The sequence below is a fragment of the Numenius arquata genome, chromosome 12, assembly GCF_964106895.1.
Source record: "Numenius arquata chromosome 12, bNumArq3.hap1.1, whole genome shotgun sequence".
NCBI classification, from domain to species: Eukaryota; Metazoa; Chordata; class Aves; order Charadriiformes; family Scolopacidae; genus Numenius; species Numenius arquata.
The window spans coordinates 4,166,038-4,192,844 of record NC_133587.1 but is presented as its reverse complement, the minus strand read 5'-3'; the positions used below and the strand labels follow the sequence as shown (position 1 = coordinate 4,192,844).

The window sequence follows — 26,807 nt, the reverse complement described above, 5'->3', positions numbered from 1 at the left end:
CTCCTGGGTAGCCCCTCCCGGTGGTGCTGCCAGCCCTCGCCTCCGCCGCCACCGCTCCTCCGGCTCCGGTTTTGGTTCTCCGCCGCCGCCGTCGTCGTCACCGGCACCATGAACAAGAAGAAGAAGCCGTTCCTGGGCATGCCCGCGCCCCTGGGATACGTGCCGGGGCTGGGCCGCGGGTGAGGCGCCTCCCGCGCTCCTCCGGTCCCCCGCGGGCCCGGCCGAGGCCTTCCCCGCCCCGGCTCCCCCCCCCCGCCTCGCCGCCCGCCCAGTCCCCCCTCGCCACCCGGCCGTACTCCTTGCCGGCCCCCGGGACGCCCCCGGGCCCCGTTTGGTGCCTGACTGCGTGCCCATGCCCCGTCCATCCCCGTCCTTTCGGGGCAGGCCGCGGCCCCTGCGCGGCCTACTCGGTTTTTCAGGTGTTACTGCTACGAGATGGTTCGCGTCTGCCCTTTAGATGGGCGATTTTGTATTTAAATGGGGGTCTGGTGCCGGGGATAAGTTCCTGGGTGCTTTAGAGCCCGCTTCCTGGGAGGGGATTGTGTCCCTCTGGGTTTGATAACTGCGTATGTGTGTGGGGCCCCGTTAAAAATCATCAGATCTGGGTGCGCTTGTACTGGGAACAGGGGGAGGCAGATTTCGGTCGCCCTTTTGCTGGGTGTGAGTGATGTTTGCCTTGTTGGTGCCCTTACACTGGGGTGATTTCTATCAACTCTGCCCTGGGAAGAGCTGGCCAGTTGCGTGTGGGCTTTCTGATGAGCCCAAGTCACCCAGTTCCCCACCCCATAGTGCCCTACAACCTGCAGGATCAGCTTTTTTGATGTGTTCCACTGAGAGATGCAGTTTAGAAGGGACAGCATCTCTCAGTAGGAGGTGGATGGTGGAGCAGTGAGCCGAGTGATTGCAGTCTCTTTGTAGATAAAGTTCTCCCTATAATAAAAGGATAGTTTTTCCTCCCAGGCTTTATCAATGATAGGGATGGGGGACGGTTGATGCCGTTCTTGTAAAAGAATGATATTGTCTGCTGTAAGTAGTAATTTGGACAGAGTGTGCTAAATAGCTGCTACTGGTTTATTAACACAGAGCCACAGGTTTCACCACCCGCTCTGATATTGGCCCTGCGCGTGATGCCAATGACCCTGTGGATGATCGTCATGCTCCGCCGGGGAAGAGAACTGTTGGGGATCAAATGAAAAAGAATCAGACGGCGGATGATGATGACGAAGATTTGAACGACACCAATTATGATGAGGTGATGAGATTTTCATCGACCTGGAGATGTTTCTCCCCTAGTGGAAGAGGAATCTTTTAGCTCCCTCCTCTCTTGCTGTGAAACCCTCTATTAGCTGAGGTTTCAAGGCCAGAATTTCCTGTAGTTTGCGAGCAGCACTTCCTTTTTTCTTTTTTTTTTTTTTTTAATTAATTGAGACATCATTATACATAATGGCATAGTGCTTGCAGATTTTTCTTGTGGTGTTGGTCCAACTATTGTGGTTTAATGATCTAGACAGAGCCCTGAGAGTCTTAGGAAGAAATCCATAAATAAAAGATTAGTTTAAGTACTTTGGGGGATGTATTTTTTCATTCTGCACAAATGAAATCTAAGCTCTTGTGCTTTGACATACATTTGTCTTTATGTGCCCTGTGTAGTCTCTTGTGTTTAAATCCCACTTTGGTTAGTTAAATGTATTATTCTTTTTGTTTGCTTTCAGTAGTTTAAAAAAATAACAGTGGTTAGTGGAAGAAAATGGCCTTTCTATACTGGGATCTCATTTATTGCTTAATAGAAGCAATTTTGAAAGAGAAGCAATTTTGAAGCAGTTTTGCTTTTGAAATTGAGTGGGAGAGAATAAACACTTGGGGTGGTAGAAGAAAGCTGCTTTTATTTAGGCATGTGTTAGTCTGATGCAATGTTGTTAGAAGTAGCCTGCTCATACATTTGCCTTGTTCTGGGTGACTGTTGGCTGTAGCAGGATCATAACAGGAGCTTTAAACTGAGGATTCTACTTTTCTTTTCTTTTTTTTTTCCCCGCTTTGTTTTCCTCTTTCTCTCCTGTTTCTTAGTTCAATGGATATGCTGGGAGCCTGTTCTCAAGCGGTCCCTATGAAAAAGATGATGAGGAAGCAGATGCTATTTATGCAGCTTTGGATAAGAGGATGGATGAACGCAGAAAAGAAAGAAGGTAGGATAAATTACAACGCTGGCGGGGAGTGTTTTCCAGTTAGTTTGTATTTTAGAGTTTTCCTCTACCTCTTCTATTTTCCAGTTCAGATTTTGCCCTTGTCTACTGGGTACATTTTCAGATGCGTATGCAGGTTTTATTTATTTTAATGTCGTACCTTTGACCCTGAGGCTTACAAGTTTTAAGGATGATGGGTATTTTGCACAGCTTGCTCTGCGAGTTGATGTGGTTGAATTGCTTCACTGTAGCTAATTAAGATTCACTGTAGTTCATTAAGATGATGTGGGGAGTGACTGGTTTTGACGCATCGCATACTGCACAGCACACTGTTAGAAAAAATCGTGTAGTGCAGGTGTCATGTAAACTGGTGAGTGTTATTTAGCTTGTTAAAGTCACTACCTGGTCTACAGGTAAGAGGACGTTAAAGACTGAAGTTCACTTGGAGGCGTCTGTTTTTACGTTTATAATATTGTCTTACTTGATAAGACATCTCTCTCGTAATGGTGATAATCTAAGCTTGGAAAAAACGCGGTTTTTAATGCCTTAGCTATGATCAAACACATTTTTCTGCAATATCAACACTTTGTTTAAAGACTTGCCGAGTGTTAGTTTGAGCATAACTTCAGGATTCCTTTTCCTAAGGGAACAACGAGAAAAAGAGGAAATAGAAAAATACCGTATGGAACGACCCAAAATTCAGCAGCAGTTCTCCGACTTGAAAGTAAGGAAAAAATGTCTGAAATATGGCTTTTGTCTTTGATATCTGAGAGGTGGACGTATGTTCTGCATTTCTTTGCTCAGATTTTGTGTGTTAGCAAACAAGTACTTCCTTATCCTCCAGGTTAGGATTATTTTCTGTTGGAAAAGTAAGTAAAGGAATACGAAGCTGGCAGCCAGCGGTGCAGAACCTCTTCTTGGTTTGAAGCTCTGTCAAGTACCGCAGTCTAATTTTCAGCCAGTTGCCCAGTTACAGACAGTGTAATTGGTTGTGCTGATTTAAATCAGAGCGGTGATGGAATCTGCGGTAAGCGATAAAGCAACGTTGTCTCCGCCGACAGCGGCGTTCAGGGCTGCGCTCAGTGGATGGAAGAGGGTGTTCGTAAGCTAATTTGTAGGGATATGGGAGAATACAGTGGTTCTGCTTGTTGAGCACTTTTCCATGTGGATACGCAAGGTAAGGAAATTTATGCAAATTTTGATACTAGGCTTTTGGTTTGTGCTTTATTGTGACTTCACATCAGTTCTTGAGAAGGTGCTACGCTTCTGTCTTTGAGGGACTGATAACTTGTTGCCGTTGAAATTGTGGTTGAGCAGGGTGTCCTGACTCTAAATCTTAATTAAATAAAAGGTATTGTCTAAGCCATTGTCTAATGATTAGTAATAAATCACTTAATGCTGCAGGCACTGAGATAAATCTGAATATTTGTAGCACTGAATTTAATAACAAAATTGATTTGGGATCTCAGTCTGGACTAAAACCAAGTTCTGATTAAATGCATCTAATTCTTTTGTACATTGGACTAGGAAAAAAACCCTGACCTTTGACTTTTAAGTTTTTAATTGATCTTGTACTCTTTAAAGAAAAAAAAACCTATTAAGGAATTAAAGCAGTTTAAACACATTTCTACAGCAAATAATGATGACACCTCCTCTTTGAATAGCGGAAGCTGGCAGAGGTCACGGAAGAAGAGTGGCTGAGCATTCCAGAAGTTGGCGATGCCAGGAACAAGCGTCAGAGGAATCCTCGTTACGAGAAGCTGACTCCTGTGCCCGACAGCTTCTTTGCAAAGCATTTACAGTCAGGGGAGAATCACACTTCTGTGGACCCACGGCAAACGGTGAGTACGAAAGCAAACCTATTGAAGGTGTGATCTGTGCTTTATAATTAGAGATGAGGGTTCAACCATGCATTCGTTGGTGGCATTTGGAAAAAAGATACTTGACCAAAAAGGGCTGCTGTAATTTGTGAGTCTGTCCAAGGAATTGCTGGATGTTAAATTCCTGTGCTTCCCGGAGTCTTTCAGTGCATACCCATTGCCAGGCAAAACTCAAGGGTAGACGGGGAAAGGTTGGCTCTTGTGTTGAAAATGGAAGAATGTGTTTCTTTTTCTTTTCTCTGGCTGTAGAATGGTGACAATGATTTTTGGTGAGCATAACCAACATCTGTTTCTGTTACAACATTTTGCAAAAATGGAACAGAAAATAACACTCATTTTCACCTAATGGTTTGCTCAGCCCTGGAGCAATTGTGTTAAAAATTATTTGCCTTTCCATCAACTGAAAATTAATTAATTTAGCTTGTTGCTACGTGGCCACAGGCTGCTATGGTCATACAGTTACAGGAGAAGCTGACTGCCCTGAACTGGCACCAGGTGTCCATGGGACGACTTAGGGGATGTTCTTGTTTAAATGTGCTAGGTTTAGATGTTTGTGCTTAAATTTTTCACTTTCTTATTCCTTATTTCACTGACTTGACTAAACTTGAGTAATTAGCTACAGATTTGCAAAACCTGTATGAGAAACGTTTGGTGGTTCAGGGCAGCCACTGTTTTGGAAGTACCTGTGGGGTTTTGGCATCTCTGTCCTGTGGCCACTGGAGAAGAGCAGATCAGCCAACAGCCTGAATTATTTTTGAACTCTTGGAAGAGATTTCAGGAATGTATTTTTCTCACTCTTGTTTTTAGCAATTTGGTGGGTTGAATACTCCGTATCCAGGGGGCTTGAACACTCCCTACCCAGGAGGAATGACACCAGGCTTAATGACACCTGGGACAGGTGAGTTGGATATGAGGAAGATCGGCCAAGCCAGGAACACCCTGATGGACATGAGGCTAAGCCAGGTAAGGATGTTGGGAGGCAGCATCTGTCACAGGTTTATCCAGAGCTGGTGTTGGGCTGCTCTTTAAGACCTGGTTTTAGAAAAGTCTTTTAATTCTCTTGGATGTTAGAAGAAACAGCTCATCTGTGAAATAATTTTATACTCCTCCTCCCCAAATCTCATCCTCTTTACACCAGTAGAATTTCCTGAGAAATAAAAGTTCGATCCTGGAAGTTTTGGTCATTCTGGGGGAACAGACTGCCTTGTTATACCAGAGGTGGACTTTGGGCGAACAGCACTGGTAGTTTTACCAAGGGAAGAATATCTTCTGTCTGTGTAGGAGTACAGGACAAAATGCTGAAAAATACTGTTAAATTGTTGTTGAATTCTGTTCTTATTAATTGATTTTCCCATCTAAATCTGGTTTAAACTAAAAAGATGAACTTTAGCTGGCAGGGCTGTAAGGCTTTTTGGTGAGTGAAAGCCAGGGTGCTTGTTTTCTGGATTTTCAGTGGTACTAAATTTTTAACATCAAAGTTGTGTATTTTAGAAGTGGGAAAAAAGCTTATGAGCAGGGCTTTGTGTTTTCCTCCTTCCTTGGTTTTGGTAACAGAGGAACGTTTAGGTTTCTTGCACAGCTGCAGAGTCTTTTTCAGTCTTTAACGTGTGCAGGCGGTTTGTGGGCCCGTGAATGGTCATTTCAGTAGTGCTGACTTGACTTTCGCAGGTGTCGGACTCTGTGAGTGGCCAGACTGTAGTGGACCCGAAAGGATATTTGACAGACTTGAATTCGATGATTCCCACACATGGAGGAGATATCAAGTAAGTTTAAGAAGGATTAACTGATTTATCCTCTTAGTAATGGCTGTGATCCTGCATATAAATGGAAATCTGTCTGAGTGGGTGGCTTTCAGCTGGCATTTAATTTGTAAAAGATGCCAGGTGAGGTTTTGAGGATGAATTCTTTTAACATGAGATCTGGTAGAGTCTTTCAAGTGATGGATTTAGCATCTGACCTGGATGCATCAATTGTGGGGATTGTTTCTATTCTATCCCTGGACTAACACACCAGAGTGATGGCAATGTGTGGCTGCCTGCCAGCCAGGAAATAACCTGGTTAATTGTACCTGTGTACTGCTAATTTAGGCTTGATTGACAATCTCTGAAAACCTCTTTAACCTGAAGTTTGACACCTGTTTTATAAAGATTGCCATTTAAGTCAAAGCAATACGTGCAAATGTAGATGCTAACACTTGACTTAAATCAACGCTTGTGCTTATCAGCTTCCAACTGCAAGTACCCAGCTGTAATTCCTACAAATCTTTCTTAAATACTTAACCGGTTTTCACTGTGATCTTGCTGTGTTAGTGTATACTGTGAGCTTGTTTTGGGAATATGTAATTTGTGGAAACATTTGAGGTCACAGTTACTGTGCATCTGAGTGTGGCTGTGAAGGACTGACTGCAAAGCACTTAGTGATTCAGGAGAATTGTTCCCTAGCGTGCTGAAAATTTTTCTGCCTGTCTTTCCTCCTCCTTTAGTGATATCAAGAAAGCCCGTTTGCTTCTGAAATCAGTACGAGAGACCAATCCTCATCATCCACCAGCCTGGATAGCATCAGCCCGACTGGAGGAGGTCACTGGCAAACTCCAAGTGGCTCGAAACCTCATCATGAAAGGAACGGAGATGTGCCCCAAGGTCAAGATTGCTTTGCTTCCCTGCTGATCCTTGCGGGGCAGTAGGGAAAGGTTGGGGTTATGAGCAGCATCATCTCTCTATTAAGCTTGTATCAGTCAATATCTGATACAGCTTCACTATCTGGAGTATTAAAAGAACACATATTTAGCTAGAAGCTCTAATTTTAAGGAAGATTGTTTCTTTTTCCTGGCAGAGTGAAGATGTTTGGTTAGAAGCTGCTCGGCTTCAGCCTGGAGATACGGCCAAGGCTGTTGTGGCCCAAGCTGTCCGCCACCTCCCACAGTCTGTCCGAATCTATATAAGAGCAGCAGAGCTGGAGACAGATATCCGTGCAAAGAAACGTGTCCTTCGGAAAGGTGAGAGCTCCTGACGGGTCAGGGAACAAAGTCTGAGTCTCCCTCTGTTTGTCTTGCGTTGTAAGTTGTCACTGAGCAATTGCAAAATGACGTTTCACTAACCAAACCCAATTCTAACTTCATCAAAGTTAGATAGGTAGATGAAAGCAATTAAAAAATGATGCTCTGAGGAGAAAGGGTGTTTTAACTGTCACCTTGTGATACAGTTTGGAAGATATACTGGACTTTGTGTTTGAGTTCCAATTTGTCTGTAACCTGTTAGAGATCACAGTGATTCCTGCTGGAGGAGCTTTAGAGCCCTTGGGGTTCTTGTGTCATTGAGCCTGGTGGGCCTTGGGGTTTGCTTTGCTCTGTAGCAAGTTCTGTGCTCTTGGCAAACAGCTTTTCTATGTGGTCCTTACCTAAAACCTTATGTCTTCTGCTGTAGTGCACTTGGAGGTTTTCCTCTTCTGTGGAATTCCTGTCTTTTCCAAACAATGATCTCTTTAACAGCAGTTTGTTGTGTTGTCCTGAACCCAGGTCTTCCTCCCAGGTTTGTAGTATTATTTCTTTGATTAGTTCACAGTGCCTGTATCTGTAGAGATTAGATCCTTCATGACTATTGAATTGTATCAATTATATCTCATGACTTTAGTCTAGACAGGGAAAAGGGTCTGGATTTAATACATTTACTAAATCATTGTGAAGCTGTCTACAGTATTGAATGGCTTGGCTTCAAAGGAAGTAAATTGCCTCCTACCTCTTACTATTGCGTGTAAAATTGCACATCTCTGGTGAAATGACCTCTTAACTGTGTGTGGACGAAAGGTGCTTAAAGATTCCTGGCAGTTTGAAGTTGTAAGAGTTCACATATTAACTATTCAGTAGCTTTTTTAATTTTCATTGGCTAAGCAGTGCCGTGTGCTGTGAAGTGTCGCTCCTGTGACACTGTGTGAACTTCTCAAGGGCAATAACAGATGCTGAACAGAAAAACATTTTTCCATGAGGAGAAATAGATTTCTGAGACTGGCTCAGGTAGGAGAGCATCTTGTGTGAAAGCAATGACTTACAGGTTAAGCACTGAGTTTCGCTTTAAACATTGTATTTGTGAAGAGAAAAACATCTTGCTTCAGTTTTTGGAACCACCTACTTAATCTCTAATACAAAGCCGTTAGTGGAATGGAACACGATTTATCATTCTCTTTCCAATTTCTGCATGTTAAGAGCTTCCCAGGGCTCCTCTGCTACCTAGGGAACATCAGCAGTGTGATGTTTGGAGCTGTTTGTATAGACAGCCTTAAGATAAGTGGCAGTTTAACCCATTATTTCTCCTAAAATAAAGAAGACTGACTGCTAGGTAATGTCAGTGCAGTGTGAGCTTTCATAGTGTGTTTCTCTCATCTTTTGGCTGTGTGAATTCCTACCATCCAGCAGATCCTCTGGAGTTTTTAAAGCCCCTCTCTGACTGGAGAGCCAGCAAACTGAGTGTTTAAAATGCATCTTGAGGTGTAAAAATGGAATGCTCTATCTACGAAAACATGTTCTGTCCTGCTGAGTGAGGCTTTCAGCTCTTGCAGGCTGATATTATTCACTTAAATTCTTCAGAAAAATCTCCTGCTGCTGCAGACTTGAGGAGAAATGGTCAATGCCTGAATCCTCAGTGCACACTGCTTGTAAATGCTGTGTGTATTTCTGTAGAGCTGGGTTGTGCTCTGAAGCTGAGCCTCAGCAGTGGAAGGAACGGCTGTGCCTAGAAGCTTGGCTAGTTTCAAAGTAGGTTTAGATGCCTCTTCCCACCTGTTTCTGTGGTCCTGCATTTCTGCTTGTGTTATTGCAGAAGGATGCGCTCAGTCCTCTCTTACTATCACACATTTGCGTACAGTCACCATGGAAGCAAAGAAACTATTGCTGCAATGCAGCAAATACTAGTAATCTGTGGTTTAAGTTGTAGTCACAAAAGCCTAAAAAAACCCCGCTTTAGTTTCTCAATGTCCCTCTAAGATACACCGTTATGAAGAGACAAACTGAGCAAAGCTGTTGTTCAGACTTGTTTCAGGCAGCACACATAGCACACTCTGCAGAGAACGCAGTTTCTACCAGCAGTAGCTGACTCTTGGACAAGATTAAGGAAGCCTGAAAGACTCTTAATTAGATGGAGCCCATACTGGATTGTGGAAAGAACACTGTGGATTCAGTGGCTTAGGGTGTTAGTGTCAGTGATAGCTTTAAGCTTTTATGCATCCTCCTGTTTTATTGTTGCATAGTGGGCCAGTAACTTTTTGGGAAGCTAAACTGGGATCCATTAAGCTACGAGACGCCTACGGGACAACTAAATTGTGAAGGGACAATTTCAACATCTAAGGAATAAGGTTGTGTTATTAGTTAGTGTTGAAGAGGCTCCTTTTTTTTAAAGGGAGGGCTCAGCATGATTAGGCTGCCCAATTTTGACAATCCTACATATGCTTATTTGCTGAGACTGGAGGCTTTGTGCAGTGAGGTGTTTTACCAAGAGGATGCAATTAGAGCTTGTGCAGGGAAAAAGCCCTTGGCTCTCCAAAACCTGTTTCCAATTAAATTTATTAAGTTTTTTTTTTATCTTCTGATTTTAAGTTCTCACTAACAGAAGTACAGTTGCCTTCCTTCTCTCTTTCAGGAAATTTCATCTGTAATAGGACAAAGCCTTTAATATATCATCTTTAAAAAATACAGTTCTCTTTGGTAACCTACTTTGTCATGACTGACATAATTGTTTTGCCTCTCTAGCCCTTGAGCACGTTCCAAACTCGGTGCGTTTGTGGAAAGCAGCCGTGGAGTTAGAAGAACCTGAGGATGCCAGGATCATGTTGAGTCGGGCTGTGGAGTGCTGTCCGACCAGCGTTGAAGTAAGTTTTTAAAAAGTAAAATAAAGTAACCCCCTACACACTTGGCAGTAGAGCTTTGAAAACAAAAGGCAGGGTGAGTGCGGTGTGAGTTCTCTACCCCACACTTTATGCCACGAGAAGGATGTGATGAGTAGTGGACTGTGCTGCCTTTTTTTTTTTTTCTTCCAGAGTTAATTGTGTGGTGGTCATTATATGCCTCATTTTCCTGTGTAATTGTTACATGTAATTGTTGGTTATGCCAGCGCACTGCTGTGCCTGCTGCAGCCAATTAGCCGTGTTCACCTTCGTGTTTCGTGCCTCGACAGTTGTGAAAATAAGGATAGATATAGCCTGGGGAATCTAAAACAAAATTGCTCGTTTCTGAAATGCTGAAACAGAGCGTTACATCCAGCTGTTTGAAAGGTGATGTGAACAGAAAATATTAAGTGCAGCAGCCCAGCAAACAGAGATGATATCTTAAAATGATTAGGATTGAGCTTTAAGGACAGTAGTAGACTCTGTTTCTACTATTTCTTCATTGATATTCTGCCGCCTGCTTATACTGCTCGAGGACAATTGCCAACCAGTAGCAAATGGCATAAAGCTGCTTATCTCTTTGGGCTGACACTGCCGTACGGCGGCGTTGTCATCTCCTTGTTCTAATCTAAAATACGTCTTTTGTTGCTCCGCAGCTGTGGCTAGCTCTGGCGAGGCTGGAGACATATGAGAATGCTCGTAAAGTCCTTAACAAAGCCCGGGAGAATATTCCGACGGATCGTCACATCTGGATTACTGCTGCCAAACTGGAGGAAGCCAATGGAAACACCCAGATGGTGGAGAAAATCATTGACAGAGCCATCACATCGCTTAGGGCTAACGGTGTGGAGATCAACAGAGAGCAATGGATACAGGTATTTGCTTGGTCTTGGTTAGAGCCCCAGACGAACTCTTCAGGTTCTGTTTTGATGCAAGGTATCGTAGGATGGAGTAATTTTGCTTATCAGTGGAGCTCCCTGTGGAAAAATACTAAAAAGCTGAGAGCCAAGGCCACAGTTAGGTGATGCTCTGGGGTAAGACCGCATGTGTTGAGCTGAGGAATGTGTGATTTACTTCTGTCTTGGAAGATAACCAGCTTCAGGGTGAAGCAGCTGCTGCCTTAAGTAGGACAGAGGCTTTACGCCTCCAGTGAAGGATTTATGTAGTTTTTTGCATATGTTTCTTTTGGCTTAAAAGGTATCTGTTTGCCAAAGAAGTCTCTGTCAGATGGTGGTGGAAGAAGTCAATACAAATGCAGCAGGCCGGAAATGTTCTGTTAGTCCTTTGTTGGCTTGTAGTCCTGAGGCTGTGCAGAGTGGAAATGTGTTGTACAATGACGTTTACAAAACACATTTTCTGCACAGGTTCATCTGAGCTTGTCATATTTTTGATGTTACAAAATGTCATAGGGGTTTCCAGTGTTTTGATCACATTCAAAAGCTGTGGTACGTGAGCTTCTTGCGTTAGTAACAAAGACTATTGCCATCTAAATGGCTTGATGTTCAGGTTAAAATAACCTCTTTCCTCCTGAATACGTACTGTGCTTTGTTTAAATGTAAATCTTTAAACTGGTTTGCTACTGAAATCTCTTAGAGTGGGTCAAGGCAGCAGAATGTTCTTTGGCACACCGCTGAAGGGTATTGATAATGAACAAAGTATTGAATATTAAACGGATATCCTTGTTTACATCTAAAAGAATTATAACTTTCTTTACAGCAGTAAAACAACTAAAGGTTAATTTCAACTTCTGTTTGAAAAAACCACCACCACAGCCTCTGCATCATTGTCTTCTCGAGTTCCTTTTCAGTACTAAAACTGTTCCATTTCTGTTATCTGATCAGAGGCCTTCTTAACAAGTTTAAGCAAGACACACTTGGCTTTCCAAAAGTTTTATATGTCATAAACCTCCACTTTTTCATGTATGCTCTGGTGAGAGAGCACCTTTGTGCCTTTATCTTAACAGTGGTTGAGGGTCTATTCATTTAAATTCAGGTATTGCTTAGCCCTTATTGAGACTTAAGGATCAACCTAAAGCTGAAAGAAGGTCAGTAGTTTTGATGTGATGATTCTTCCTTCTCAAATCCTTGCAGTTTTTTATTGGCCAGGTCCCTGCTTCGCCCAGCCCAGGGCAGGTCAGAGGAGACTTTTCAGGCTGGGAAGGTCACGCATTGTCACATTAAGTCCTTTTCAGTGTAGGCAAGTGACAGGCTCTGTTTCTTACCCGGTTTCTGATTGATTCTGTGTGCAACTATAGCATCTTCCTTGTGGGTGTGGGCTCACTGGTTAGTGTCAAGATATGTTTGAGTAGTAAGATATTTTTAATGTAGCAGTGACCCACAAAGTCTCGGTGTTTGCACACGAGGAGTTGCTGTTGCAGAATTGTAACTTCCCGTGCTGATTCCTCAAAATGAGCAGGGCTTTACTCTCCTTTCTAGGATGCCGAGGAATGTGATAAAGCTGGAAGTGTGGCCACATGCCAGGCAATCATGCGAGCTGTGATTGGGATTGGGATTGAGGAAGAAGATCGGAAACATACCTGGATGGAAGATGCAGACAGTGTATGTACAGCTGGGGTTTGGTTTGGTTTGGGGTTTGAATTGGGGGAAATTGAACTGGAGCCTGGGAAATGACATTTTTTGATCAGTGAAAGTGGATGTGATTCCCACAGCATCTGCCTGCGTTTGGCCAGTTTGCCTCTTGGGTGGTTATTGTATTGTAGAACTTCTTTCAGACTTGAATTTTTACGAAACAAAAAGTTGGTGTTGAGATAGATTGCTTGCTGGAGTTTTTGTTTTCTTTTTTTTTTTTTATATGTGGGTTTGGATTGAGGGTCTGGTTAAAGGAATGGGGAGTTGAATTTCAAGGCGTAAACGTTGTAACTCAACAGTTAATGTAAGACTGGACAAGGGAACGGGTAAAAGTTTTACCAGGCTTTCTTTGCTTTAGGGGAGTAGTTGGAACATGCACTAAAAACTAAATTATATTTCAGCCTGAGAAATGTCCACTTCACTGGCCTTGAATTGGGGTTACAGCAGTAGTGGGGGCATATGCTGTAGCGCTTAGAGTTCTCCTTGTAAAAAATTAAAAAAGAAGTGCAAACATGAAAGCCTTTACAATGTCTTACTGATGTTTTGAGCTGGCCTGTGTGTGTCAGTCCCAGTGAAAGAACGGTGATACTTGTGCTCTGATAGAGGAACGCTTGAAAATTTCCTCCCCGCTTCCTTTTAAAAAGCAGATAGTAACTGTTGTTATATATAATGACTCAATTCATGTGTTACTCTGAGTTATTGAGTTCTGTGTTGAATTATGCATGTGTCAATCCTTCTTGCACTTGATTTTCAGTGCAATCTTAAACTGACTTAGTTGTGATTTGTTTTTTTTCTTAGTGTGTTGCTCATAATGCTCTGGAGTGTGCCCGAGCAATTTATGCTTATGCCTTGCAAGTTTTCCCGAGCAAGAAGAGCGTGTGGCTGCGAGCTGCGTACTTTGAAAAGAACCACGGAACGAGGTACGCTTGCTGTGTAATCCTTGAGCGTAGGGGTTCATCCCTGTTACAGGGTGGTAGATTTGGGGAGGTGGAAAAGCTACAAGATGAGCCCTAAAGTGCTGTGTTGCACGTGCAGAGTTAGGTCAGCTGGTGGAAACTCGCTGGCATCGCCTGCAGGTCTGATCTTCTCTGTTATTGTTGTGGTCACGACATCTTTGGGTTTTATGAAGTCATAAAAAGTTTTTTTTTTTATTGCAAAAGTTGCTTTTGCAATAGGGTTTACTTGGTAAAAATAGCTAGGAATAAGCAAGGTGGGGGCACTCATCTTTGAGAAGGCATTTCTATAAAAAATTGGGAGTGCAAATCACCTAAAAATACAGTGTGTGTTTCATTTAATTTTCATAGATAAATTACTTCATTGCTGAAGTTGTCCGAGCATCTCTGGCATTTTCTGATTAAACATACTGTGTATCACATTCTTTATTGAAATTGGAGTTATGCTGTCACAGTTCAGGCCTCTTATTTTGACGTTTATTCGAAAAGCTTTACACATCTGAAACTTTCTGCCCGAAGTTTAGAATAAAGCAAACAATCTATACCATAGACCACTTGTACATGTGGAGTCATCCTTATTAAAGCCAACAAGACTATAGCGTGGGAGTGACTGCAGATGCTGAGTTCTGCTTCATTCAAGCCTTTTCTTTTTTTTTTAAATAAGTATGTGTCTTCCTTTTGATGTTACTCTCCCATGTTTCCCCGTGGTGGCTGGCTTTTAAACCCCGTGTTCTACCTGAAAAGTATATTTTCCAGGGGAGAAAAAAAAAATTCAATAAGATGAAGCCAACTTCTCATAATTCTGAAAAACTTCCTGTCTCAGTTTCTACTAAGGTTTGTTAAGAAGAATGGCTCTTTCCAAGACAAATGAGCTGTTTGTGTGCAGCAGAGGCTATCAAAGAAAGGTGTCTGAACAATGAGCCGTTTGTGGAGTGCTGATTTCAGAACCCTTGTGAAAAAAGACCCCACCCTTTCCTTGTTATGAAACAACTTATCAGGGTTTACAACGTTGGACTTTGCAACAATATTTATAACATTGAGTGATAGTGGAAATGGTGTGAGAGCTCGCCTTTGGGAGTATTTTGAGTGATTGTAACTTGCTCTTTCTTGTCTCAGAGAATCCTTGGAGGCTCTTCTGCAGAGAGCTGTGGCTCACTGTCCCAAAGCAGAAGTGCTCTGGCTGATGGGAGCCAAATCGAAGTGGCTGGCGGGAGACGTGCCAGCTGCCAGAAGCATTTTGGCCTTGGCTTTCCAGGTGGGTGTGTTAGACTTGTGTGATAGTGTTAAGTACGACTGGTAAAGAACACGGAGTGGGCTTTTTCTGTCAACACACGATTCCTGCTGCCTTTCAAAGTGATGGGGACTTCCGTTGTTCTTTGATTGTCATACGCGGCAAAATGTTCTCCTGTAAAATAGTGACAAGCTGGAAGCAATAGTGTACTGCTACTCTTGGTAGCACCACACCAGGTTCTTAGTTTGCAAACCATTAATTTTATTACCATGGTTCCCACCAACCCTAGTCATGGGTCACAATCCCCTTGTGTTGGGTCATCTGTCTCCTCACTAAAAAAGGGTAGTGGTTTACCCTAATTAATGAGGTTACTGTGTTACTTCTGGCTTGGACCAAACCCACTAATCCACAGGAAAATGAAGGAAATTATCTCCTGGATGCTGAAAAGAAAGGTGGGCAGAGCGGTACAGTTCTAACACTGGGAATGAGGTTTAAAAGACAAGTGATAGCAAACCCAAATGACAAGTCCTGAGATGGAAGGTAAAAGATATTTTCTTCCTAATAAATTTGTTCTTGGTGCTTTTTGTTATTGTCCTGAAGGCCTCTTGACATGGTTGCCACTGGAATGACTTTTATTGGAGGAGTGTTCACAGACCTCAGTTGGGAATTCAAGCTTCGTTTTTTTTTTTGCTCGGGGGTAATAAAATGAGGGTGTTATTGTGGCAGAGCCTATGATCTTTTCAGTATTTAAACTGGAAGTTCAGAAGATCAAGCATTAATGCTTTTCAACAATTGAGAAGCATCCAACTTCTAAACTGGCATATATCTTTGTGTTGCGCATCTGTTTTGGAGAACTTCTATAAACTTCAAAGGTCAAAGAAGATTGGGAGGAGCTTGAACTGAAAAAAAAAAAAAAATCCTAGCGTGGATTGACAAAGCTCTGATTTCAATTTTAATCTGGATCAAACGACGGATTAAATCTGCTGTTGATTCACTGTATGCATTTGTCTGTCATTTTCTGTTCTCACAGGCCAACCCCAACAGCGAGGAGATCTGGCTGGCTGCCGTGAAGCTGGAGTCGGAAAACAATGAATACGAAAGAGCGAGGAGGCTGCTGGCAAAAGCCCGTAGCAGTGCCCCCACCGCGAGGGTAAGGATGTGCCAAGGGTGGGGAGGCCGAGACCTCTCTCGGCCACGGGGGAGTTTCGAGGCGGAAGGAGGAGTTCCTTCGGCTCGGCGGCCTGAGGGACTGACCGGATGGCTCCCTGCCCGTTGCCTTTTGCAGGCCTGTGGCCGCTTTGCTGCAGCGCTTCTCCAGCGAATTGCGACACACAATCACGGCGTGACGGGAAAAAAAAAAAAAAAAAAAGAAAGCCTAGGATCAAGTGAAGGGTTTCAGTTTTTTTGACACAAATGGCAAAAGTCAGGAAATTCCCAGTTTGCAGCTCTTTGTATAATGTTTGTGTTGCATAAAGGCACGTCTTGTAAAAAAGAGAGAGAAAATACTTTCACAGAAGACTCGCTTATTCTTGCTGTACTAAAGACAGCTCTGGTCGAGTTTGTTGTTTAAAGTTACACTCTTGTGTTTATCTCTAGAGTTACTTCTGGTATGATAAACTTTGTCGATTTTCAGCTGTCCGTACAGAACCATTTTAACTTGTCCAAGTAAAAGAAAAATGAGTGTGGTTTCCCCCCTCCCCGTCCCTGCTCCCAATTTGTGCTTCATCCTAGATCTTTTAAACCATCCTCTTCCTCCTTTGTCAGTCAGGGAACTTCTCTGGCAGCTGGGGCTGAACGCTGGTTTCAGCCTTGGTGCTTCTCTTGCGAAGTCATGGGGGCGGGGGAGTTTGGGAATGGGGAGGACTGGGATCAAAGAGAAGTGAAGCAGCCCTCAGTCTATAATGTCACAGCTGTAAGTTCCAGATGTAGCCGAAAGAAGGGCATTTGGGGGCTGAAAAGTATATGTACCAGTTTGTAATTAGCAGGATGATGCTTGTTGCCATAAGTAAGAATAGGTGGTCTTGGTAGCTTGGATCTGAGGAGATCAGATGGGGCTGATGAAGTAGGTTCAAGTTTGTTAATTGATCGTGCTCTTAAAGCTGTGCTCTTTGTACAAATATGCAGATGTCGACCCTATGCTAATAGGGGAGATACAGGTTGATCACACAAGTCGATTTGCATTTCCCTTTCTCATTATTGTCTCCGCTATTAGTCAACCCTGGTATTTATTTATTTTTTATTTTATTTCAAACTGTAGCTAATCAATAACATTCCAATGAACGGATGAAAGGAGGAACCCGCAGTATTGACAGACCAATGTTTTTTTCAATGGCTGCTGGTGGTGAACAGCTCTGGTTTGTTCTCAGGTCTTCATGAAGTCTGTGAAGTTAGAATGGGTGCTTGGGAACATCGCTGCAGCCCAGGAGCTTTGTGAGGAAGCTCTGAAGCACTATGAGGACTTCCCCAAACTGTGGATGATGAAGGGACAAATCGAGGAACAAAAGGAGCTGGTGGAGAAAGCACGGGAGGCTTATAATCAAGGGGTAAGATATATGTTATTGCAGGTTTGCTTTGTGCTTCTGGCATGGGATCTGTCTTGGAATCAAAATGGAGAGGGCTGTGCCACAGGCTAACCAGCGAGGTGATCTCTGTTCTCTCTGTCACTGGTTAAAACAAACCAAAAAAAGAAAAAAATTAGGACCTTGAAATAAGCAGCAAGAATTTCTCTTAATCAATATCCATGTGCAAAATTGAGAGAGTTTGCTGTATGCTTGACTCCTTACTGGTAGGAAATAAGTCATTGCACAATAATTCTCTAAGATCTGTGAAGACTGAAAGCAGAACTCTTAAAAGAAAAGCCTCCTAACGAGCTCTTAGATACACACTGTAAAAGGAGGTGGCCTACAGAGAACTCGGGTCTCTTTTAAATGGTAATGGGTGTCCTTGGGTATGAATGCTTCTGAAATTCTCAGCCATGAAATAATGTGGAAGCAGGTTTGTGCTAGTGTATCTCCTAACGACTTCCCAGGCTTCAAAGGCAGCCTGTTCCCTGCACACACTGTTGCTGCAGCTTGGGTGTGTGTAAGAGCCCTCCATCTCCAGACAGAGCACAAATTGTTGGTGTATCGTTAAGGGAGATGTATTCTTTCTCTTGCTACTGGGATATCTCAGTCGTAGTTGATGTACCCAACTGTTTTGGATAGAGGAGAAACTTCTGTGCTTTAAGACTAACTAGGAGAAATTTGAGCAGTGTAATCAGCTTTGTCTCTCTTCTTCTAAACTCTTCAGGAATATGTTGGGGTTTCTATAGGGGTTATAAGACTTTTTTTTTTTTTTTCCAAATCTACTTATTACCACATTTTTGGTTTTTTTTTCAACAGTTGAAAAAGTGCCCCCATTCTATACCCCTGTGGCTTTTGCTGTCCAGGCTGGAGGAGAAAGTTGGGCAGTTGACTAGAGCAAGAGCCATCTTGGAAAAGTCTCGCCTAAAGAATCCAAAGAATCCAGATCTCTGGTGAGTTGTGTGGAGATGAACTGAATTTGGGCTAAAAAGCCAGTGCGTTCTTCAGACCAGCTATTTTACATCTTCTCAGCCATTTGAGCCTGGAGCATATGACTGTGCCCATCCTAGAGTTTCTTCTGGATTAACAACTTTTTCTGGATACCAGAAATGCTTTGGTGATCCTGGCTAGTATGTAGCTACTCTAAGGAGCTGGGGGGACTAGTTATTTCTTTACTGATGGTTGTAGTGCACAGAGCATGAAACCCCAGGGATCCTTAATTTCTGTTACAATCCCTTTCTTAGATTGTTTTTGACCCAGGCCATTATAGACTAAAGATCATATTTATTTTTAGACAGAGAGGACACATTCACCTATTCAGAATATGGGCAGATGTTTGCAATTTCCAGTGACCTTCATGTGACTCAGTGTTTGTTTCTGCATAATGAATGTGTTGTCATAAATATCATCACTGAGTCTCTCCCTTACCAGGTTAGAGTCTGTGCGGTTGGAGTACAGAGCTGGGCTGAAGAATATTGCAAATACTCTGATGGCCAAGGCATTGCAGGAATGCCCCAATTCAGGTGAGATGGAACTCATTTCTGTCTTAAACACGGTTGTTTTGCCCAGTTGATAAAGGCACATCTCTTTCCAAGATGCCCCTTCTGACCAGGTCTCAAAATACTAAATTTTGGAGAGTTGTTGGTCATCCTTCTGCAAATGAAATGTTGAGCATCTTTGTGAATAATCCCAGTTGCTTTGTGTGGTCCACACCAGGAAGGTCATGGGTTGGTGTTCGTTCCGTTTTGCTGCAGTAACCACTATTTTATTGGGTCTGTGGTCCACAGTTTGTTCTTGGGTTTCCTGGGAAAGCACCCTGGATATAAGTGGCTTTTCTCTGAAGCTGGTAGAAGTCTGCCAGGGTTTAAAATTAAAGGAGGACTCTTGAGTGTTCATAGAGAGGAAGTTCAGTGGAAAAAGAATGGGTTTTTTCCCTGTCTCATTGGAGTAGAGCTGGCCAGAGGAGACTTCCCGTCGTTGGTTTGCCTGCACTGGTTGCGCTTCTGTGTGCTTAATAACTTGTGCTGGCAGCAAATTACAGTTACAGTCATGATTAGGGGATCATGTACCATAAACGTTTAGTCCTGGGTTTTGATTCTTTTAACTCATTTAAGAAAAGGCAAATAGGTCGTATAATGTAAGGCAGTTGGTTGTAACCAGCAGTGGAAACATTTGCCTCTTGGGATGGGAGGAAGAAAGCACATAACGCTTCCCTGGTTTTTGGCAGAATTGCGGGAAGACTTAATTATTTAAACATGTTGACATCTTCGGAGGGAAGATGTTACAAAAAACTACAAAATGTAGTAGTCTACTGCAGGACAAGCCGTTTTTAGCTTGCCTTCAAGCTAGGTTTTGAAAGGTGTTTAATTGGCGGCTGTTGAAGTCCCAGTGAAATAATTGGGAATTAAGTGACTTTTATGACCTGATAAACTCGTTGCAAGCTGCTCACCATGCGGGTGGGTCAACAAAGCAATACCACCCAAGTCCCACTTTGTTTTGTGAATGACCTAATGTTTCATGAGTGTTTGCCACCACAGGCTTTTTTTTTTTTTTTTTCACAGAATCTGCCTGTTGCTATGGAAATGGGGAGCAGGATCTCAGTTTTTGTTTAAATAAAATCGCTTCCAACTCTATCAGAAAACTCTACAAACCGGGATAAAAGCCTGCAGGAATTAGCTTGTTGGACACCTCCAGTCATGTAAACCAAAGGCTTGTGTCCATCAATTGCTGAATTGATTCCCGGTTGCTTATATCTGTTGTGGGCAGCTGCACAAAGTAAAGTTGAGATATTATGGTGTTTGTGCCTTCATCAGACCTGAAAATAGAGGCCTGAAAAATGTGGCTTTACCCTATATATAAAGAGCGAGAAGAGAAGAATTCTGCTCCAGTCTGTCACATCAAAGCTTGTCTGTGTTCCCGTGGTGCAGGTTATGGGAAGCGAGAGCACTTTTGATAGAGTGCTGGCAGACACGAGCTTTCAGGCTTTATTTTGAAGTGCTCAGCAGGTATGGTTGGCTGACATGAGACACTGAAGATTTCATGCTCCTCTGAGCGTATTTCCTTTCTTGCTTTTGGCAGTGAAAGGAACTAGGGATTAAGCCCAGCTTTCCTGGACCTTCTCTGTCCTTCATCGTGTGTGGGGAGAGCCAGCATCAATAACACCATGGGTGCTCTCTGGCACCCTTGGAACTGCTTCCAAAAGGTGTGCTTTGCACCTTCAGGGACTTCTGCCCGTTCAGGCAAACGGGTATCTTTCTTTTTTGAAATGCTGCATCGACTTCACCCCTGTTCCACTGCTTGCTGTGTCTCACCTCAAAGCCATGAGCTCTGGGTGAGCGCGGGCAGCGCGGAAGCTGCAGGAGGGTTATGGTACAGAGATGTTCAGAACTGAAGGTCCAGCGTGGTGCAAGCGATAGCTAAAAATTCAGGTTATTGAAGGAAGTATTCATGCAGAAAAAGTGACCTGGGATGAGGTTGGGGCATGGAAAACCACCAGGATGGGGGCCGTGGTGCTGTTTGTGTTAAGGATCACTGGCCTGATGATAGGATGGGGAGGGTTAATCTCAGAAATAACACTAAAAACTAATCTTCCTACTTGACTTGATTAAGGAATCCTGTGGTCGGAGGCAATTTTCCTTGAAGCGCGACCGCAACGGAAGACCAAGAGTGTGGATGCTCTCAAGAAGTGTGAACACGACCCACATGTCCTGTTGGCCGTGGCCAAGTGAGTTCCTGCGCTTGATGTAGTAAAAATACCCGTGTCTGCGTGTGGCTACGTCCATGATGAAACATTGAGCTCGAGCATGACCCTGTGATTCTGGCTGCAGCAGCTCGAATAAGCCTCAAAGCAAGGAACAGCCCTCGAGCTGTCTCCTGGTAACTCTGCAAATCTGCTACTCTCCCTTGGTTCAGAGCAGGGGATGTCAGCCTGCCCTCAGCCGGTTCTGATGGGCCAGGGGCTGTGGCAAGGACAACAAATCCACTCACACAGAGTCCTTTTCCAGCGCTGGGTATCGGCGCTCTGAAAATTGCTATCTTTGTGTCCTTTCAGAGGGATTTCAGTGTGCTTTCAGATGAACCAGGCTTAGTTAAGTTTTATAGGGTGTGTTTTAAGGACTTGCGAAAATAGGGACCATTTTGTTGGTTATTTTTGCAATTTTTATGTGGCTGTGTATTCTTCATATTTTCTCTCTATCCTAGATTCTGTCAGAGATTTTTTTTTTTTTTAATCCTGAGCTAAATTCTGTGCTGTTGTAGTTTTCTCTCCTCCTGAATTTCTGAAATGTCGGGTTTCTTCAGTTGTGGCCTTTCCTGGAATGCAAGCTACCGGTCCTGCTGTAGTTTGCTGAAACGGGAAGATAGTCTACTAGGAATGGTGTTCTTGTCTAGATTGAGTTGCGAGGCTTCTAGTGATGAAAAACCGCTATTAGAATTGACTCACACCGTATCCTTTCTGATCTGATGCACGAACGGCTCTTCAAGCAGTCGTGATTGGAACAAACTGACATTTCTTCCTTTGTGAATACCAGAAGAGGTTAACACAGGAAGCACGTTGCCCAAACAGTTGCCCAATTCTTTCACAACTCTTTTTTATATGCCAAAGAAAACTGTAGGATACACTCCAGTGACTGCAATGCTGGGTTCTGCCAGATAATGACAGCTGACTCGTTCAGCTTTAGCAGCAAGTGAGAAAAATGTTAACTTTTGCTTTATGGAAACTGCTTCCAAGCCCCTTCTGGTGCAACCTCAGACGGTTTTGCAGTTAATCCCAGCATAATCAGCTTCTACCTCCCGTCACGAGGTGCGTGTAGATGCAGTAATCCCAGAGTGTCACACGGCTGTGAAAAACTTTTGTTAAATGTATTGCTGAAAATGGCCGCTACTTGCAGGTGTTAAGCCTCTGCTATCATTGTTCGTCCTCTTTTAAATCACAGTTTATTTAACGTGGAACAATCAAGAGTATTATAGGGCTTAAAAACAATCACATAAGCTGTATAATTTTATGACCGGCTAAGCTCTTTATGAGCGATGGCTGGCTGATTTGATAAAGACCTTACTAGCTCAAATGAACTCTTTGGTGCAAAGGAGTGAAACCAAGGGCCTATTGACTCAGCTGGTTAATTACTGGGGAGACATTGCAGAACTGGGGAGTTACCTTTGTGCAGTGGCAGCGGCCGGGCTGGGTGCCAGGCTGGGGCTCGAGCGTGGGAGATGACGTGCCCCCCATTTTCCTCCTCAAGTGGGGCTGACAAGACAGGTCTGCTCCCCTGCAAACTTCTTGGGGGATGTGGAGCCGTGGCTCCAGGAACCTGCATGCATTTTTCAGCTTTAAGAAGTTATTTAATTGTTAGGTACTAAAATCGATGTGAAATATGAAGGAATTGAAGGAGAGGAAATAGATGTAGGTGTGTGATCCTGTCTCTGTGTACTCCAAATCTGGAAAAACAAAATTAAGCAATTGCGTTAGCAAAGATGCAGCTCGGAGGGTCCAAGATGGAGCTCAGGGAGTGATACTTCCCCCCTTGGGAGTGTTTGTGTCTTCCTTGGGGCTAAGTTAACCTGCTTCACTTGGGGGAGAGTGAAGAGGAAGTGGTGGATGATCTTTTCACTCCTCTCGTGTCTCTTCCCAGGGGAAGGCCAGTAAGCAGACGCTTACAAAATCGACTGTTTCCTTCTTGGGAGAGCACAAAACTGAAATATCTGTAAAGCCTTTAAGTTGTGTGGATTGCCACATTCCTCTAAAGAGAGGCTGTTTGTTGACTCACTTTCACTTTTCTCAACAGGCTGTTCTGGAGCGAGCGTAAAATAACCAAGGCCCGAGAATGGTTCCACCGAACGGTGAAGATAGACTCTGACCTGGGGGACGCCTGGGCTTTCTTTTACAAGTTTGAGCTGCAGCACGGCACAGAGGTGAGTGTGTGCCTGGGATCAGCTGGGGAAGGCAGCAGGAATCCCTGGCTGTTGCTGGTGATCCAGTCCCAGGGACTTGGGAAATGCTGGGCTGAGCACGCTGCCGCTGCCTGTGTGGCTCGCAGCTGAGGCTGCGGCTGTCACGCCTGGTCACGAATGAGCATGAACAGGCCTGTGTGGTGGTTTTTAAAAGGCTCTGTCATTAGCTGAGCTGTGTTTCAGGCTGCTTTGCTGTCCGCAGTCATGCTCGTTTGTGCAAAAAAAAAATAAATATGTGAAATCAGTCTTTCTCCTGTAAAACGCAAGCTTTCTCCTGGGAGATTTTCCTGTAACTGCGATGCTGGGTTTGTGTAACTGGTCCTGTTTCCTCACAAGTGTCAAGTACAGGTTGCATGTGAACACAGCCAGAGGAACAGTCTGTTCTAATCTCTTACGGCGGTTTTTACTGCCTGATATTACTGAAATGATGGGAATGTTTATCTTCTGACTTCAGAGAGACCTCTCACTTGACAGAACTCGTGCAGGTGGTAACGCGGAGGAAGTTTCGGCTGCAGTTTTTCTGGTGTAGCCCAAACTTGCTTGACTGTAATTCAGCTGGTTTGTTCAGCAAGGCGGGAGACTCACTGCCACTGGATTTTGTCTTTGGGCTTTCACAGTGCCTTTAAAAACAAAACAAAACAAAAAACCCACCGTAAGCTTTGGAAGAGGGTTTGAATCAGGGAGGGGATTGTTAAATTGCTGTCTCTGTGCAGGAACAAACCAGGGTGTTAAGAGACGTGCAAACTGTCGTTTCTCTCCCTCGTAGGAACAACAAGAAGAGGTGAGGAAGCGCTGTGAGAATGCCGAACCTCGCCACGGAGAGCTCTGGTGTGATGTCTCCAAGGACATAGAGAACTGGCAGAAAAAGATCGGCGAGATTCTCGTGCTTGTGGCAGCCAAGCTTAAAAACACCTTCTAGAGTTTGCTGGCTTCAGCCTCGTTAGTCGTCTCCGTAGGACTTGCCTGCTTCGGTGCATTCGCCCTTACGGTGGCACAGATCTCAGAGGACAGATCGGTGGCAATATGAAAGATCTTAAGATATTTCTTCCAAAACCAAAGGCTGCTCCTTCCTCCTCTTCTCTGTGATAGTGCCCTTGGCTCACACAACGTGGTCACCAGCGTCTGCCACACATCTGAACGCTGGTGTCACGCAGGAGAGACGAGCGGTCTTGTGAGGCTCCCTTGGCGTTTCCATTTTGATGCCTCAATCCCCCCTGTAATACAAGCTTTGATTAGTTGATCGTATAGATTCTGACGTTGAGCAGTTCCTCTGGTTTCTCGCCTAGCATGCCTTGTCCTTCCTTGTGCAGTTTCTTTAGTGTTTGGCCCATCTGATGCTGGTTTGGTGGCGGCAAATCTGCTTTGCTGCTGTTTGAATCCGCTGAACGTCCTTGCAGGAGATGAATTCTGCTGGGGAAGGGGCAGCCGAGGGGAAGGGCTGCTCTTGGCCCTTTTTTTTTTTTAAATGACTTTTTGCCACGCAGTGCAACTTGGAAATATTCCTCAAACTTGAGCAGATGGAGCATTTTGTGAAATTCAAGAGCATATTTTTAGGGAGCTTTTCCTCGATTTTTAAAAAAATGTATATATTATAACCTTATTCTTTTAGGTGTCTGATTTCATTAAGCACATTAAGCACAGTGGTATTTTAAAGTAACAAGGCAAAATCCAGCAATCCCTGAAGGCTCTTTTGAAGGAACAACCTTTATTCAGAGGCGTTGAGAGAATGTGCACTTTGACAGTGATAGCTGCTGTGGGTTGGGATGTTTGGGACGACTCTCTTCAAGTGCAGAAGGAAGGCAGCAGATTCTTGAGAGGAAAAGCTTTGTGTTTGGGACCCTTTATAAGCTGTCTGTAGTTTTCTACGCTTGTGTCTGTGTTATTTTGACCCTTAAAAACCTGACTTTCTTGTGATCATTGAATGAAAAGCTGTAACGTGTTATTTGTTAGGATGTAGCAAAAGTATTCAGGTCTGTGTTTGTGCATCGTAGAATGTGTTTAGTTGGAGGAGAAAAGCCCTTCTCGCTTGTTTGGACAATATGTATAAAATACAGCTTGTTTTTTTTTCTTCGTTTCCTGATGTTCTCTTGGAGTGTGGTCTTGCCCTTTGCCTGGAAAGAGCGGGTTTGATAGCAGAAACCTTTGAACTTATCAGGCTCCCACCACCCTGGGAATGTGGCTGCCAGTGGTGGTTACACCAAGTCGTGCCATTTGCCAAAAAAGGGTGAGAAAACCCGTGTTTAAGCACGGGTTAAGTGGAAACGGTTGGTCTTAAGGCAAAAAAGCCTGTTTTCCTTTGAGTTTATAACGGAAACTCTTGTGCTTTCTCTTGAATAGCTGGTGAAAGTGCGCGAAGCTGCATTTTCATTCAGGAGGGTGTAGATCACGACTGTTCCCTGGAATTGTAGTTTCCCAAAGGTGAGTGAGAGGTGTTGGGAGTCGACAGACTCTTGCTCTCAGGGGTTCCGTGCCGTCACCGGCATCCTCCCTGTGTGTGGGGTTAAGCGAAGGGGAAGGGGGGGAGTTTGGGGAGGAGAACGGAGACGTCAATCTGTTGTGAAAAGAGGAGGGCGGACATGCGGGCAGAGAACGTGGCAAGGCCAGGATTTCAAGACTGAGCCAGAAAGCGTAGGAGGAAAAAAATGCTAAAAAGTAGCTTTCGGCACGTGCTACCCCTTCCTCAGCCCCTTGTGCTTCTCACGCGGCTCTTACTCTTCCTCTGTAATGTGATGTGTGTAAGTGCTGGGACGTGGGGGCTGTATCCCACCTCTCTGGGAAGGGATTTATGGCATTTTGGTTGCTGTGGCACTTCCCAGCGTGGTGATGTGCTTGGGAAAGCTGAGTGATGGTGGGACATAAATCCCTCTGCCCTGCCGTGCTCTCGTTTGGTGTCTGGGAATGTTGGGATGGGGAAGGACGGCTGGATCCGTGGCTTTTCTTGCTAGAGAAATTCCCCACTTGCGTTTGGAGCATCTCCCTTGAGCCAGATGCTGTGCGTGCACCCACGGATCGGGATCTGTGCGTTTCCCCTGCCCCTTGCTCGGGTGGCAGCACCCACGTCCCTGAAGGATTTGTTGGGAAAGGCTGCCCAAGAGCCCTGGGATTGAGAAAACGCAGGGGAAGGATTTGCTGGAGGAGAGTTGCCCTTTGTGGGTGGTGAGAGAAGAGATTGTTTCCCAGCGTCGTGCACTGAGATGTGCTGGAAGCCCCGTGTAAGGGGACCTGGGCTGGATGGAGATGGAGCTCAGCAGCATCGAGCTCCTTTTGCCACCTGCAGCTTCCCTTTCCCCTTGCCCAGGGAATTAGATTCCTTGGCTTGGGGTTTTTTATTTATTTATTTATTTTTTTATATTTTTGGGGTAAAAGGGATCGTCAATCTTAGAGCCTTTTAACGTTTGTAGATGTCGGTGTGTTTTTTAAATAGATTATGGCACCTAAGAATTTTAACTATATATAGAGCTCAATAAACAAGTTATATGGGTCCTGTCTGCAGCGGTATGTTGCTGTGTATGCTGCGGGTCTCGCTTCGCGTGGTGGAACATTCTTGCCAAGCTGAGGAAGAGCTGGATTATTCAACCATTTCTTTTATCTCTT

At 44.0% G+C, this 26,807-nt stretch overlaps 1 protein-coding gene across 1 annotated transcript; it reads left to right on the top strand.

Moving 5' to 3' along the window:
• PRPF6 (pre-mRNA processing factor 6) lies at nucleotides 1–25,298 on the top strand. Its single transcript, XM_074157031.1, has 21 exons — nucleotides 1–179; nucleotides 1,084–1,252; nucleotides 2,065–2,183; nucleotides 2,826–2,904; nucleotides 3,845–4,021; nucleotides 4,868–5,023; nucleotides 5,729–5,823; nucleotides 6,543–6,699; nucleotides 6,893–7,055; nucleotides 9,798–9,916; nucleotides 10,588–10,806; nucleotides 12,367–12,489; nucleotides 13,318–13,439; nucleotides 14,589–14,727; nucleotides 15,734–15,853; nucleotides 17,070–17,246; nucleotides 18,084–18,217; nucleotides 18,696–18,787; nucleotides 20,874–20,988; nucleotides 23,048–23,174; nucleotides 23,980–25,298. Exons 1-21 carry the CDS (start codon nucleotides 109–111, stop codon nucleotides 24,130–24,132), a joined length of 2,826 nt encoding a protein of 941 aa, XP_074013132.1. The 5' UTR covers nucleotides 1–108; the 3' UTR covers nucleotides 24,133–25,298.
• Nucleotides 25,299–26,807: the final 1,509 nt, after the last annotated feature.

Excerpts from the sequence above, each read along its gene's own strand:
- PRPF6 (XM_074157031.1), top strand. The coding sequence starts at position 109 with ATGAACAAGAAGAAGAAGCCGTTCCTGGGCATGCCCGCGCCCCTGGGA. Across the intron at positions 6,700-6,892 it reads GAACGGAGATGTGCCCCAAG|AGTGAAGATGTTTGGTTAGA; the intron begins GTCAAGATTGCT and ends TTTTCCTGGCAG. Across the intron at positions 7,056-9,797 it reads GAAACGTGTCCTTCGGAAAG|CCCTTGAGCACGTTCCAAAC; the intron begins GTGAGAGCTCCT and ends TTGCCTCTCTAG.